This window comes from Archocentrus centrarchus, chromosome 5 (assembly GCF_007364275.1).
Source record: "Archocentrus centrarchus isolate MPI-CPG fArcCen1 chromosome 5, fArcCen1, whole genome shotgun sequence".
Taxonomy (NCBI): Eukaryota; Metazoa; Chordata; class Actinopteri; order Cichliformes; family Cichlidae; genus Archocentrus; species Archocentrus centrarchus.
Window position 1 is genome coordinate 17,547,978 of NC_044350.1, and position 14,944 is coordinate 17,562,921.

Here is a 14,944-nt window from a genome sequence, read left to right on the forward strand (position 1 = left end):
GCGTCATGTGATTAAAATGTTAATAATTTGCACATTGGAATTTCTAAGAGTAAAATGAATGCATATATATATATATATATATATATATATATATATATATATATATATATATATAAAGACAACACATTTCCCTCTAGTAATTGAAAATAAAGAACAAAAAATACAATAGATGTTGATTTTTTGTGGTCATAGCCCAAAGAGTTAACACGAGCAACTGGATCAGCAATTGTTGAAAATCTGCAAGGCTCGTCGGGATTTCAGTCTCTTAGGTGTCTTTATAAAAAGCAGATCAAAGCATAAATTGTGGTTGGCCAGTGCAGTCATTCATGATCCATATAATCCTCCATCACTAAGGTCAGAGCGGTTCAAGTAATCTAAAAACAACACAGAAACAAACAAATACACGTGAGTAATTTCAAACAGGCTCTGGTTTATGAACTCAGAGGTCTCAGCGACTTTCTTTTCTCTTGACTCACCTTGACTCTTTCTCAGACTGTTCTTTTTTTTTTTTTTTTAGAAGAGGCCACAGTCCTTCAGGTTGTTCTTGATGATGACATCAGTGACAGCATCGAACACAAACTGCACGTTCTTGGTGTCAGTGGCGCAGGTGAAGTGGGTGTAGATTTCCTTGGTGTCTTTCTTCTTGTTCAGGTCCTCGAATTTGGTCTGGATGTAAGCCTGGGCCTCCTCATACATGTTGGGGCCTGATGGATGAGAAAGGTTTCAGGAGAGCTTAATAGAGGTCTGTATTTTTCTGCCACATGTGAAAAAGGACAACAGTTTACTGCCTGCTTCTGAAGAGTTCTCACGATTTGACATATTGCAGTTGGTTTGGGTGAGGGCTTTTCCTGATTAGAGCATGCAGGCGGCAGGACACTTGGAGTGCATTATTCATAGGGGGGGTCATCTGATTGTTGAGGTTTTCTCTGTATTACTGCAGGGCCTTTACCTTTCAATATAAAGCACCTTGAGGCAACTGTTGTTTTGATTTGGTGCTATATGAATAAAACTGAATTGAATTGAATTACTGAATGTTTTACATGTTTATGATTTTACACCATTGCAATGCTATTAGTGGATTTGTTGTGAATTGGAGTTTGGTTAATTGGCTGACCCTGGCCCAATGTTTGTATTGAGGCATTCATACAGTACCAGAGTACTCAGGGAAGCAGATGGTCAGAGGGCTGTGAGCAATCTTCTCCTGAAACAGATCCTTCTTGTTGAGAAACAGGATGATGGATGTCTCTGTGAACCACTTGTTATTGCAGATTGAGTCAAAGAGCTTCATGCTTTCATGCATCCGGTTCTGGATGGGACGGACACAAATGTGGAGATAAAGAGATTATTAGAGAACACAAAGGAAATTAGTTCACTGAAACTCAAGTGAATGCATTTCAGTTCCTTTAATATTTGTGGGACTGTGAAGTTCAGCAACTGTTTTTAACTCCAAGAAGGAGCTGCTTAACTCACCATCTCCTCATCCTCAGCCAGGACCAGATCATAAGCGCTCATGGCTACACAGAAGATGATGGCTGTGACTCCCTCAAAGCAGTGGATCCACTTCTTCCTTTCTGACCGCTGGCCTCCAACATCAAACATCCTGTACAGACACACAGTGTAAACATATTATTATGAGACGGTGGATGGGACTCAGCCATGAAGAAAAAACACTTTTTCAAACTGACACACAAGCCAAATGGATTAAAGGTCTCCTGTCTGGCTTCCCACTTCTTCCTTGCTTCAGGATGCTGTATTTGCTGCACAGGCCTCATTTTTCCTGCTATTTGAAGGCATTTTAGTGCAGTGCAGCTGCAGCGGTAACAGGAAGACCTAAGGCTGAGGCACGGTGCAGAAGGTTTCTCACTAAGATTATGTATGACTTATTCATGAAGATGGGGAGGACTTAGATAGATGAGGGGATGCTCATCTCGACTGTGCCAGCCTGAATATTTTCTTCATCCAATATTTAAAAAAGGAGCTTTTTCAGCTTCTCAGAAGGTACAGTTAACCATTTGTGGCATCTTAAAGTGGCACTTACATTATGACACTCTGGTTCCTGCTAAGCAATTTTCAGTTTGCAGAATTTGGCTCACTACAGCACTACTTTGGCTCTCCTGGACTGCCAGCTTTAGGCTGAGAAGGCAGAGCTCATTATAACAGTGACACACTTTACACTGTTTACCTCAGCAGTGCGCTCATCCAAAGCACTGCTTCCATAAGTCAAATACAAAAGAGACTGAAGTAGGTAAACACATCTGGGTGGATTTGGTTAATGTCCTTTACAAAGAAATACTTTATATATATCAAGACCTGAATATGATACATTACACACAGCAGGCAGACACTGATGTGCTCATTTCCAGTAAACCAAGTGAAGCAGTCTTGAATATTTTACAAACACTTTCCTCTCTGTTGTTTCCAAAGTTTCAGTGGCGACTACTGTGTTCACCAGATCTGAAGCATAATGTGTTTGTGAGTGGTTATAGTAATGAGGGACACACCATTCTTAATAATCATAAACAAAAACACTTCTGAGAAGCATGTCTAGAAAATGAGCAACAGTTTGTATTCCTTAATAAATTCTTTCCTTTCATTGATGTCTGTAGTCCTGCAGTGGCAACTATTCAGTCACTAAAGTCCCACACGTATCAGTTTACATGTAATTACTGATATCGATCTTTTTGCTCATCTCTGAAGGTTTTCCCCTTTTTTCAGTTTGTGAAAAATATCTACAAATGTGAAGTTCCCGTTAGAGTACAGTAACCAACGGGATGAGCTGTTAAAGGTTTAAAAACGGAATAACGGGCTCACGTTGCTGAAATGAGCAACGGCTCTGCGAACCGGAAAAACAAATGTTTTCTTTTCTGAGAATTTTATGACTTTCTGTAAAGAGGAAACATTGTGTGCTGCAAAGAAGGCACAACAGTTACAGTGCAAATATAAAAACATGACTCATAAGCCCATAAACACAATTTCTTGGCTGCTTTGACAGTAGCCCAAAAGTCATTAGAGGAGGCGTGGCCCAAACGTTTTGAGACGATGTGTGTAAAAGTCAAAACCTGATCTGCCTGACTTAACCCTTTATCAGTGAGGAACCATACATGGTCACCTGATTTGCATCATAATATTGTAGTTAAAAAAAAAAAAAGTAGAGCACCATTTTTCTAAGAAACCCATTTTTACATATTTATTATGACTGTTTTCATATAAAGTTTAAAGTGACAGTGTAAAAAAAAAAAAAGTTATGCAGTGAGAAAACCTGGAAGATCAGATTGGGTTATCTCACATTCACAATGAAATGTTATCATTATGGAAATTATAACGCTCAGAGCAATCAGAAAAAATGTAAACCAAGGTGTTGTGTATCTCATCCTTTACGATTAACTGTATTACTAGATGATAGTCAAACAAATTTCTTACTCGTCAAATTTATGGCTTTTCGTTAGCACGCTGAACGGGCGTGTGAATGAAATGAAGTGACGTTTAAGCAGAAGATAATCTCCAGAATACAGCCTAATGTGGGTACTGTACATTTAATAATTTGAATTTTGTTTCACAAAATTAGCTTTTGGAGTAGAGAAAAACCAGCAAAAAGAAGCTTACTTGAAGTGCAGGTCCTTGAAGGTGAAATGTGTTTCCACAATGCCTGTGGTCTTGACTCGAGTCCGCAGCACATCTTGCTGTGTGGGGATGTAGTCTGGCTTGGCTATCCTCTCCAGGTCATTAAGGTAGCTGATGGAAGGATACAAACATATTAGTATTTATCAACTCAGGAGCCTCGTCCTCTTACCTAACAAAGGGCATTTATTTTGTTAGGTAAGATGTAGGGATGTTCTTTCAGGTTCGAAGCCCCATCTGTTCCTGGAGACAGACATGAGAAAAGCAATGCCTCACGCTGGTACTAACAACACCGGCAGCACATTGCACAGATGAATTATGATCATCGTACATGTGTTGATATCCTGTCAGAGGCCACCACAAGACTGCTTGTCCATGTTTACACCAGTGTATGGAATCTACTCACTTGCTCACATTTTTACCCAACCTTGGAACATAAAGATTCCTATGGGGATCAATTAACAGCACATTAAAAGCAAAACACACATAACTACTCTAAACCAATGGAAAATCTTTATAATATTTAAAGTTTTCTCTAAAATGTCAGTGGCAACCTAAGGTTAGTGAAATTGATAAAGCATTCTTGTAGTTCAAGTGTTTTCTCATCACATGTTTATCAAATGTGGCGGCAACCACAAAAACAATTCTGTATGATCAGCATCTTAAGCAAAATTCTGCTGAGACTCTGAGATGTTAGTCTTTTAATACACACAAACACTGTGTGTCAGTGTGTCTTTGGTTTATCTTATCTCACGAGCCACACAAAGAGCCACAGGGTAAACATATCGGTCCATCTTTTAATGCAGTATTCAGCTACATAAAAACACTATGCTACTATGCAAGTGCTTGAACTTAATTTAATCCCCTACAATACCACAACCCAAGTGTAAATATTTGAGCCTTCACACCACTATTCATTCAGCATGTCTGACAGTGTAATCATAATCCCACTCAGCCCAGAGAGTGGTTTAGGCTGCTTTTGTAGTCCATGCATCAGATTTAACAGTGTTTGGTTTGGTCATTGTGTTTATAAACCCTGTATATTCACATAATTTGCTTCTTGAATGCATTTTTTTGTGTGTGTGTGTTTTGTTTTGTTTGTTTGTTTGTTTGGGGGGGGGGGGGGGGGCAGGACATGCTTAATATTGTCATGTTTATTATAAAGAAATTTAAGAGACTTGGAGCAGAACTACAGTCAATTTGAAAAGCAGCAAAGCAAAAAAAAAAAAAAAAAAAAAAAAAAAAAAAAAATACTGCTGCACACAGAACAGCACAAGGAAAAAGCAGTTTAACGACAGCCCCAGTTACAGGAATCTTGACGCTGATGTTGACAGTGCAGAGAGCATTGTAAATAATGAAGTTGGAGCTGTTCTGCTGAGCAAACTATGTACTGAAAAAAATGCCTAAAATTATTTACTCCAAGAGTACAATATGTGTCATAGACCAATACTGGCCCAACGTGTTTATAGATATAGAAGAGAGAGAGTGTTAGGCTTGGCCTGCCAGGGTAACCCTCTTCTTAAAAGAAGAAAAAAAAATGGGCGTGAGAAAAAGGGGCCTCGGTTAATGTGAGCTGTGCCATTCTCTTTCTCTCTTTTATCTTTCCCTTTCTTTCTCTGCCCCACAGCAGGTGCTCAGACATGGATTATGGTCTAGTACCAGACTCATTTGGTCCTCAACCTACCCACTCTGTGCTCCATGAAAGCAACGATGAAACACTGTACAGTGTCCACTCTCAGAGCTGCTAAATGTGAAGCTGTGTTAGCAGTACGTTTCCAGGTGCCCTCAGCTTTAACAAGGGCAGTGAATAAGAGACTGAGACGTTATGATTATCCAGGCCAATACAAACACAGAACAATATTACTCCCCTTGGATGTTAAATACCACCTTGAAGCACTTGACAGTCCACTGACATCTCACAGCACAATCTGGAGGTGTCATGATGTAGGGTTTATATATTAAACAGAAATCAGTGCCATTAATTGCTGCTGTAGCTTGTACGCGGGTGGTGGTGAACAATGCTCTCTATTCCCCAAACCTCCCCGAGGGTCGGAGTGATAACCACCTCTCACCTCTTACCGGTAGTGTATCACATTTAACTCATTCTCTCCCTGTTATTACACTGGTAGATTAGAGAAATGCAGCCAACAAATGGGGCACTCAACAGATAAGGGTCATTGAGCTAATTAAGACCTGCAGAGAGGCTGAGGTTGACTCTGTTGCTGCAGATTAGCAACACGGCCGGCCTTAAAAGGCAAAGCCGCTCATTAAACTAAACACTAATGTCTTCAATATTAATAACTGTTGCAGGTGTCTGTGCAAGCTTTCTCAATGTTTTATGTATTGAAGTAGAGTAATGTAGTAAAATATTAAAAATAACAAAGAGGAATCCAGCATGCAAGAAAGGTTAAACTAGAAAAGCAAAATAAAAAATAAAAGTAGAACAAAAGCAAAAATAAAGTTTGGATATTTGGGGACAGCAGTCATTTTAAACTTTAGCTCTAAATCCAGATTAAGGAATGGGTTAATAAATTAACCAACCATGGGGTTTAATGCCTTATAATGCCTGATAAGCCCACAGCTGTCTTCTTGGGTTTTTTCCTCCCCTGGTTATTAAGGCACTTACTAGGCCGCAGAGTCATTTAGCTGGTACTCTCGGGCTCGTGTGAAGCAGCTCTGGACGCCACCATCAGCCCACAGTCGTTGGATGACATTGGCCAGGTCCTCTGGCAGGGTGCCCTGCTCCTCTGCTGTTCCTGACAGTGCGAAAAGTTGGCGGGCATCATCCTAGCAGAACAAAAAAGAAAACATCATTATATTAAAATGTATTAATCCTTATTTTTCTTCATTAGGGAATAAGCAGATAAGCAGAACGCTGCAGGACTTTGGTTTCACATGGCTACCATTTTATTTGCCTTTTGCATGGACCAATAATACTGGCTCACAATACATTTTGTAATTACAAACTACAAGACACTAAATTAATTAGTTAGTGCAAAATCACACACACACACACACACACACACACACACACACACACACACACACACACACACACACGCACGCACACGTACAAAACCCCCCCAAAAAACTTATTACAGTGTAACAAACAATCACTGACCCAAAGAAAACATGATTTTCTTTAACCAACTGAAAAAACGGAAACTTATGTTTACTGTAGCATACAGCCAAGATTTCCTTGCTGATATTCTGAATTAAATTAATTATTAGATATGGTGTAAACTTGTGGTAACTGGTTATATGCCACTGCCACTGGGAAAAAAAAAAAAGACAAACCCACTGTTATTCCACATATCTTGTGTGTACTTGTGCTAACTTTAAAGCTTTTTAAAGACTGATATCTTGATGGGCTTTAATTAAAAATAGCACAAACTGCAACCCCTACAGACTTCTGGTTTCACAACCGGAGAACTGCTTTTTCTTTCCACATTACATAACTTGAATTTCCTGTAACTGTGTGACCTTCAGAAAAGTCAATCAACTAGCCCAAGTTAATGATTCTCTGAGCTTCATCCAGACATACCCACACAGTCACAGTAAGAGCACATGTAATGTAATGTATGAAAGGGCCTTAACTGATCCTATACCAGCACCTTGCATACACAGTTATATGTGGCAAACAATGGAGACAATGGAGTGTAGAATATAACTGAATGTAGGTTTTATACCTTCTGTTTGTTTCTTTTTGACCGAAATGTATGAAAAGACACTGAACACTCAAAGCTCTTTGTAAGCCGGTACAATAGGGGAATGCTTAACATAACAAGTAATTTTTAATACTGCACTCTGTTCAGCAGAACCTGTCAAGGAGAGCTTACTACATTGGCAGAGCCAATCCTGACATACAACAGGCAGTGAAAAAGGTTTTTTCCACACACAGAACCGTGTTTATACAGCTACACTGGAATAAAGGTCACCCAGGAGGGTGAAATTTGGAAAGAGGTATCAAATATGTTTAGAAACTGCAAAGTAAAGATTATTCAAGTTACAAAAGAATCCGTATTTCACAGCCTGAATGAATCTAAGTTAATAGAGAAACATACAAGATGGGTCTGAATATGAAGCAAGAATCACATTTTTGAGCTGATTGATCGGTAGGAAAAAAATGATATTTTATCTTCTCTTGAGTAATGCCTCACTTTATTTCTGTGATCTTTTTACATGTGGTAGCCCATTGTAAGGTGATTCTGAGAGCCCATTTAACAAAGAACACTTTTGCACACGACACTGCAGGCTTCCGTCTTCAATATCTGCTGCCCAGTGTTCATTTCTGAGCAGAAATGATCACACAGCACTTAAGAGATATTCTTGATCTGCATAATTTCTGCTGCCTCAAATCCTTAAATCCTCAAGGCAAGATATGGAGGGTTAGGCAGAAGACAGAGAGGAGAATTTAGGTGTTGATTAGTAAAGATTATATCACTGAAAGAGGCGCTAAAGCTTAATTGTACTATACCATCCTGCAGGTTTAGTATAACCTTGAACAGCAAAGTTTAAATTACACAGGAGCAATGTAGCAATTTAACCATTTATCTGCATTTTAATGTATATTTAATATTCATTACAACAGGTGCACAGAGCAAAGTTTAAAAGTCTAAAGCTCAGAGGCTTCCAATGATTCATGGAAATTCATCTTCCTAATGCAGAGGATGAGAATGGGTGAACAGTTAAGTATTTCAGACCTACCGCTCTAGGAGATTCCTCATAATCAATCTTGAGGTTGGCCATGGCTTTGATGATAGCCATAATGGACTGGATTGTGTTGCTGTAGACAACTGCTCTGTACTGCTTACACTCATCTTCTGAGTATCCATCCTCATGAATAATCCTGAAGAAAAGAGGGAAGGCGATTTAGAAAAAGGCAACAACTGATACAAAATTTATATTAAAAACTAAACTCAGAAATTATTTAAAAAGCTGGTAATACTGCTATAAAATGCCAAAAAGCACTGTAGTAGTTACCTAAGAAAGAGCCAAAAAATACTAAAAATGTATAGTTCATGAGATTAACAAAAAAACATTGAGTTCTGCATGCGATACTGCTGAGCTGAGCTACTGGGAACATTCAGGTGTTTTTATATCATTCAGAGGACACGAAAACAAATATTTACTTGCCTTTTTGAGCTGTGTAGATACAACTATTGGGGGGGGGGGGGGGGGGGGGGGCAGGCATGTGTTTGAAAAAGCACAAGGCTGAGACAGAAGCCGCTGGGCTGGAAACCAAACAGAACTATCTTCCCCAGCCTGCCTCAGCCAGGATGTTCACTGGTTGTGTGGTGTGCTGAATGGGACCTCATTAAAATGCAAGAGAGCCCACTGTGAAGCAATGCGAGGCACAGCCAAATTACTGAAAGCTCATGGGTGGTTTCCTCTCACACTAAATGATTTTAGAGAATTACATCTGAGTGACAGTCTTGTAAGGCAAAAATAAACCCCATTAAAGCATTTACGATTCAGAATATCAGGAACTTGGCTTTTGGCACAAAACTGTTCATATGCAAACGTCTAAACCTATGAGGTTTCTCATGTGACGTCAGGCGCACATTACTTAAGAGTTTACCGCCGTCCTGGAGATGATACAGCCACTTGGTTGCTAGGGAAACGTGTATTCCCTGGCTGGCTGGCAGTGGTTCCTGGAAGTTTCTGGCTCTCACTGGGTGAAATCTGTTGCAAAGAAGGTGCTACACCAAAAACCTCTAGCGGACTGCCATAGCTGCCTGTAGTTTTTCCATGTTTGTCTACCACTACTTGCTAACTGCTATCCGAGCAGGAGTATAACATGAAAAGGAGACCATTTGCCTTCAAAGTAGTGCCTTCGTCGTCGTTTTTATCCTTTTAGGTGGTTTTAATTTAGTTATCGTCTCGTTTTCGTCATGGAAAAAAGCGTCGTTGGCGAAACCTATGATTTCGCCAAAGAAATTAACACTGGTTGCCAGGGGGTCATTGACTGTTTGTCAGTCTTTGTGACTGGGTCTTTAGCAATTATTTTCCCTGCAACTGCAATCAAGCTCTAGCAACCACTCGTAAACAATGCATACTCAGTTTTCCCTTACAACCAGTTGCTGACCACTCTCTAGGATGTGACTGGGGCATGACTGTCACACTTCCAAAATGCCAGACAATGCAGCGTCACATGGTTATTGGTCACATGTCTGCAAAACCTCAATATTTATTTATATGTCACACATTTCCCTAGATAACAGTCCCTGAAGATGACTTTAACTAAAACCTAAATCAGTTTGCAAGCTGCATTTTAATCCAGCTCTGTGTCAAAATACTTTTGGAAAATAATTAAAACTAAAAAAAACTTCAGTAATTAAATACAAGAAAAGAGTGTAATTAGAGGTTTTGCATGCCACAAGATAAGAAAAAAATTTTAATGGTAGAGCTCAAAGGGTATAGTGTTTTGAATTAAAAAAAAACAAAAAAAAAAAAAACGTTGACTCTGCTATCAAAGAATTCAGGGAAAATGATTTTTGCCTCTACATCACAGGATACATGCAGGTAAGTGTTTCATCACCAGATGACAAATAATCTTTATTCAGAGTACATCACAAGTCCCATTTATGTACACTGGGAGCCCCCGCCTGTGCATCAGCAGCACCTGTAATTAGTTGTCTCCTGTATGTTGAATTAGGCTGGTAGGCTAACTTTTCATTCATAAAAGGGTCATCTGGGAGGGGCCTGACAAATTTGGGACAAACATGTAAGGACTGATGTGACCCAAACTGACGGATGTGTCTGCATTAGTGTTTCCAAAAGTCTATTGTAGAGATCCTATAAAGCTGGTCTAGTACAGGTGTCAGCATTTTTATAGATTATTATATTACTAATATTATATATTACTAAAAATTGTGGCCCTGGGTACTGAAATTTGTAGGTGAAGAGGTGTGCAATATCTTATAAACTCTCTCTAAATGAAGAGTTTATAAGATATTGCACACCTCTTCACCTACAAATTTCAGTACCCAGGGCCACAATTTTTAGTAATATATAATATTATAGTAATATAATATATTACTAAAAATTGTGGCCCTGGGTACTGAAATTTGTAGGTGAAGAGGTGTGCAATATCTTATAAACTCTCTCTAAATGAAGATTTAAGAATAAATAATTATAATGTACGGAATGCTTTGGATGCTTCTTTCTCATTTAACCATTTTATGACTGCTGCATTCAGGGCTCATAATGGTTACTGCTTTGGTTTGTGGTGTTAATGTGCAAAATAGTGACATCCCCACAACTTTGTCACCAAAGCAGCACTGAGGGCGTGGGTACTTGCTGCTCTCGTCTCTTGAACAATATTCACTGTCACTCAGGAAAAAAACCCACCACATGAGTAAGATACAGTGTAGGAGTAGAAGAAGTCAAAACAGGAAGCAAAGAAATTGGAGTTACAAAAATTCAGAGATGCACCACCAGCGTGGCTTGCACCACCAGCAGGTATAATGGGCCATTATAAGTAATAAGGATAAATCAAATGGGGCATTTTCATCAGAACCCTAAAAACTGATGAAATCCAGTCAATAATGTTGTCATTTCCTGCAACTGTCACATTTTTGCAAGCGTAATTTGTCACAACCTCTACGTCTACCAGAAGAATTTATTTACTTTAATAGTTTCAAAACTTGATTAAATGAAATCTCTTCAGTAATGCTGCAGTTCCCTGGGAGTCTTACACATTTTACAACAATAATTATCCTTTTGTTAATGTTATGAACATGACAATTCTACACACATCTATTAAATCTATTTTGTCCTTCTAACAAAGGAAGACAAAAATGCTGCATGTCTTCTTTTTGAGTTACTCAAGCATATAAATGGGCCTGTGAACAGATTTTAAAGAACTGTATAAGTGATTAGTACGGCTGCAGCACAAAATGTGTAATTTGGCAATTATTTTGTGCATTTATGCAGTGGAAATAAGAATTTAATATCAGTATAACACCAAGTACAGAGGGTTTCAGAGACTGTCAAGCGTCTAGAGTGAGAATCAGTCGAGTGACCAGCAGTTTCATTTATGTACAGAGTGATCAAAGCCTCAGATACACAAAACAGAACAAATTAGTGCTTGTATGTTTAGTTGCTCATATATTTACCACATCTTTTGTAACTGTTTGTACAAAACCTCTAAAATAAAAATGTGGTATCCTTATTGGCTGGTCTGACATTGTCAGGTTGCCAGGCTTCCATCTGGCCTGGACAATATGAGATAATCTGCAATGTACGATAGTATTGTTCGGTTTTGTGATAAAATACGACTTCTAATGAATATATAAATATTCTGTGTATATTAGCTATACAATTCTTTTCACTTTCTGCTTTAGAAAGTACACTGCTAGCACAGATTACAGTGAGTAGCCTAAGCCCAGTGAATAATGAAGCAAAATAAATATACAGTATATATATTAACACAAAACTTAATGCATTGTACTGAAGAAGCTTATAGCCTCTTTATTGGTCCACACAGACCTAATATTACTGTCACTTTAGTGGCACAAAGCATCAGGGATTTTTGTCTCATTTTGTATTTTAATACGACCTAAGCAAAGCATAAAAAAGAACCTTTGTGATTTTTCAACATTATAGCATTTCCACTGTTTTTTTTTTTTTTTTGCACAAAATGAAAAATGTGCATATAAATAGGTGGATGAAGATGTACTTAAAATGTATAGTTGAAAACCACCAACGGTACATTTATAGATTCCTTATACAATTACTTATGCTTAAAACATATTCTGAGTTGGCATTCATGATGGGAGGAAAAGCAAAACAATGAGCAGTCCACTCACTTCATCTGCTTCACAATGGTGCTCTTCCCTGACTCCCCAGCACCTGCAGAGAGAACAAAAACAGGCAGAGGTTAAAAATATGCTCCTGTTAGCTGAGAAATGTAAACAGGCAGCCAGTAAAGCTGGCTCACATCTGGACCCTCGTCTTATCCCCCGGCCCTTCACCTCACAGCTTTGGCTTCAGCTCTGTAACAGACCTCATCTCATTTTCATCCTGGATCAGTCTCCCTTTTCTAACTCACTGTATACCTATGAGTATTCTGCTGCTTTATCTAGAACATAGTCAGCTTTATATTCTGAATTCAGAAGGCAATGCAGGGATCTCTTAATTTCAGAGCAGAAACATCACAACCACTCTCAAGAAACTACTTTATCATAGTTAACATTTTAATGGAAATGTCTTGCACTGACAGGATATGGGCTTTTCTTATCTTCTACTATGTTTATTCTAGCAGCCTGAGGCAACTAGAGAGAGCTCATCTGCCACAAGGAATCTAACACTACACACAGAGATACACCCAGGGGTGCCTGTCAGTGCACTCTCTGCTCGTACTCGCCTGGGGTAAAGTCTTTATGGGATCACCCTCAAAATACACTGGCTACGCAGCATGCAGCACGCACAGTCAAGCCCCAGGGTAGGAACGGGCCAAGATATTTTCCACAGACAGCTGTCAGCTTCTACTCCTCCATGGTATACGAGTAAAGACTTACTAAGAGATCACATGCAGTCTGCCTTTAAATACAGACAGTTTTAACAAACATCCAAAGATTCGGACTGACGAATGTCATTTTGTGTATGGTGTTTGGTTAAAAATATTACCAACAAACAACAGCGTTTGAGTGAACAAAAAGGTAAAAATGATGCTTCTCTACAAACATACGAGAGATTGTAACATTCTCAAATTTACGTTATCCTCACGGTTATGAAGCAATTGTGACGAAGCATTCACAACACAATACAGTCGTTGGGGCATATTATTTAAAAAAAGGAAGAAAGACTGATCCCCTCTGGCTCTCTGATTTGAATGTTAAGTAAAAACTGCAAACTGATTCCCCTGTTTTAAAAATGGGAAATAACAAAAGCGCAGGTCTACTGAATGGTAGACTGAATTAATCTGATTATTTTTGTCAGAACACAGATGAAATCCTTGGCCTTGAATAAATCATATGTGCTGTCATGGACTTTTCTTATTTTATTTAAGCAGTTTGAGCTGCAGCAGTGGTAATTAGCCTAAAGACCATTAAAGTAATATACCTATGATAGCATGACTGACCATAGCTCAGGTAGCTGGCTTTTCTCTTATCACACCTACACACAGATTCTTCTCAAAGTAGTAAACAAGCACTTTGGAGTTTGACCAGTGAACCTGAAGCTGCTAACAGAAGTGAGTAATGAAGTCTGGCACATACCTTGATGGCACTGCTACTTTGACTAACAAATAGCTAGCAGCTTTCGATACAGTACAATACAAACACATTCTGTGGTAGTTGGACTGATACAACTAATCCTGTTATTTTGATTTTTTTTTCCCCCCACCATATCTCATTTGGACTATAGAGGCTAAAAACTACAGATCCATAAGCACACACAGACAAACAATTCCCGCATGCCATTTCAATACTAGTACTTTCCAAAAAGCGTTTGGAAAACATTTCATGACTCAGCACTGATAAGAGTCTCTCTACAGTGACCTATAACTGGAAAATGAATACATAATAGTCAGACAATCCAAATGACCCTAGCCTTTTTTTTTTAAATGTTTTTCAGTACAAGCAATACTTATGAAATCAAAGTAATGCATACAATTTAACTATATGACAAAACAGCAAGGAATCACACTGCTTGTGGAAAGTAGCACATGAAGAAAAGTTAAGTCTGAGGGAAAATAAATACTGCCCACTGCCTAGCAACTGGGCAATGTGCACGCCAGTTGTGGTTGTTTCTGACTCATGGTAGAAAATGAGGAGAAAAACAACAGAGGGGGAAACAGGACTGCCAATGCAGTGTCCAATTTCATTTGAACAAGATTAGTTAGTTTTAGTATTTAGTCTACTCCCACACAAATACTAAAAAAATACAAAGATGAAGCATGTTAGTGTGTGTGCATGCGTAGATCATCTGCTTGCATGAGTGTTGTTGAAGAAGGGCTTATTAGCATGAAGATGTGTAGTACTAGGAAAAGCAGCAGGGAATTTGTAAATCTCCCAGCAAGACTCAGGAAACTGCCTGATTACTGACGGGCTACAATGTGACTGGCAGAACCGACACAGAGATGAACCAGTGCCAGGAAGCCCGCAGGATTAACTGGGGCCCGGCTGCAGCTGGATGAAGCTGAGGCCTGACCCTTCTGAGACTTGACTGCATTCACAGATTTGGGTGGGGGTGTCATTAACACATTTGGGTTAGAGGACAATTATGCTGAGTGACCGGATGCATTCCCTTCACACATTACATCAGCACAAAAAGAAACCGCTTCAATCAAGTCCCAGGTGGCCACAGAAAGAAGAACTTC

General features: G+C 39.0%; 1 protein-coding gene across 1 annotated transcript in view; it reads right to left on the bottom strand.

Annotated features, from left to right (window-relative positions):
* Window positions 1–493: 493 nt before the first annotated feature.
* Window positions 494–14,944, bottom strand: part of LOC115779862 (guanine nucleotide-binding protein G(i) subunit alpha-2-like) — a 52,869-nt gene continuing 38,418 nt past the window's right edge. The window contains exons 2-8 of the mRNA XM_030728741.1: window positions 12,432–12,474; window positions 8,326–8,467; window positions 6,245–6,405; window positions 3,604–3,732; window positions 1,471–1,600; window positions 1,153–1,306; window positions 494–704 (exon numbers count right to left, since the gene is read on the bottom strand). Of these exons, the coding sequence (XP_030584601.1) occupies window positions 514–704; window positions 1,153–1,306; window positions 1,471–1,600; window positions 3,604–3,732; window positions 6,245–6,405; window positions 8,326–8,467; window positions 12,432–12,474 (950 nt within the window). The 3' untranslated portion in view covers window positions 494–513. The remainder of the gene's footprint in view (window positions 705–1,152; window positions 1,307–1,470; window positions 1,601–3,603; window positions 3,733–6,244; window positions 6,406–8,325; window positions 8,468–12,431; window positions 12,475–14,944) is intronic.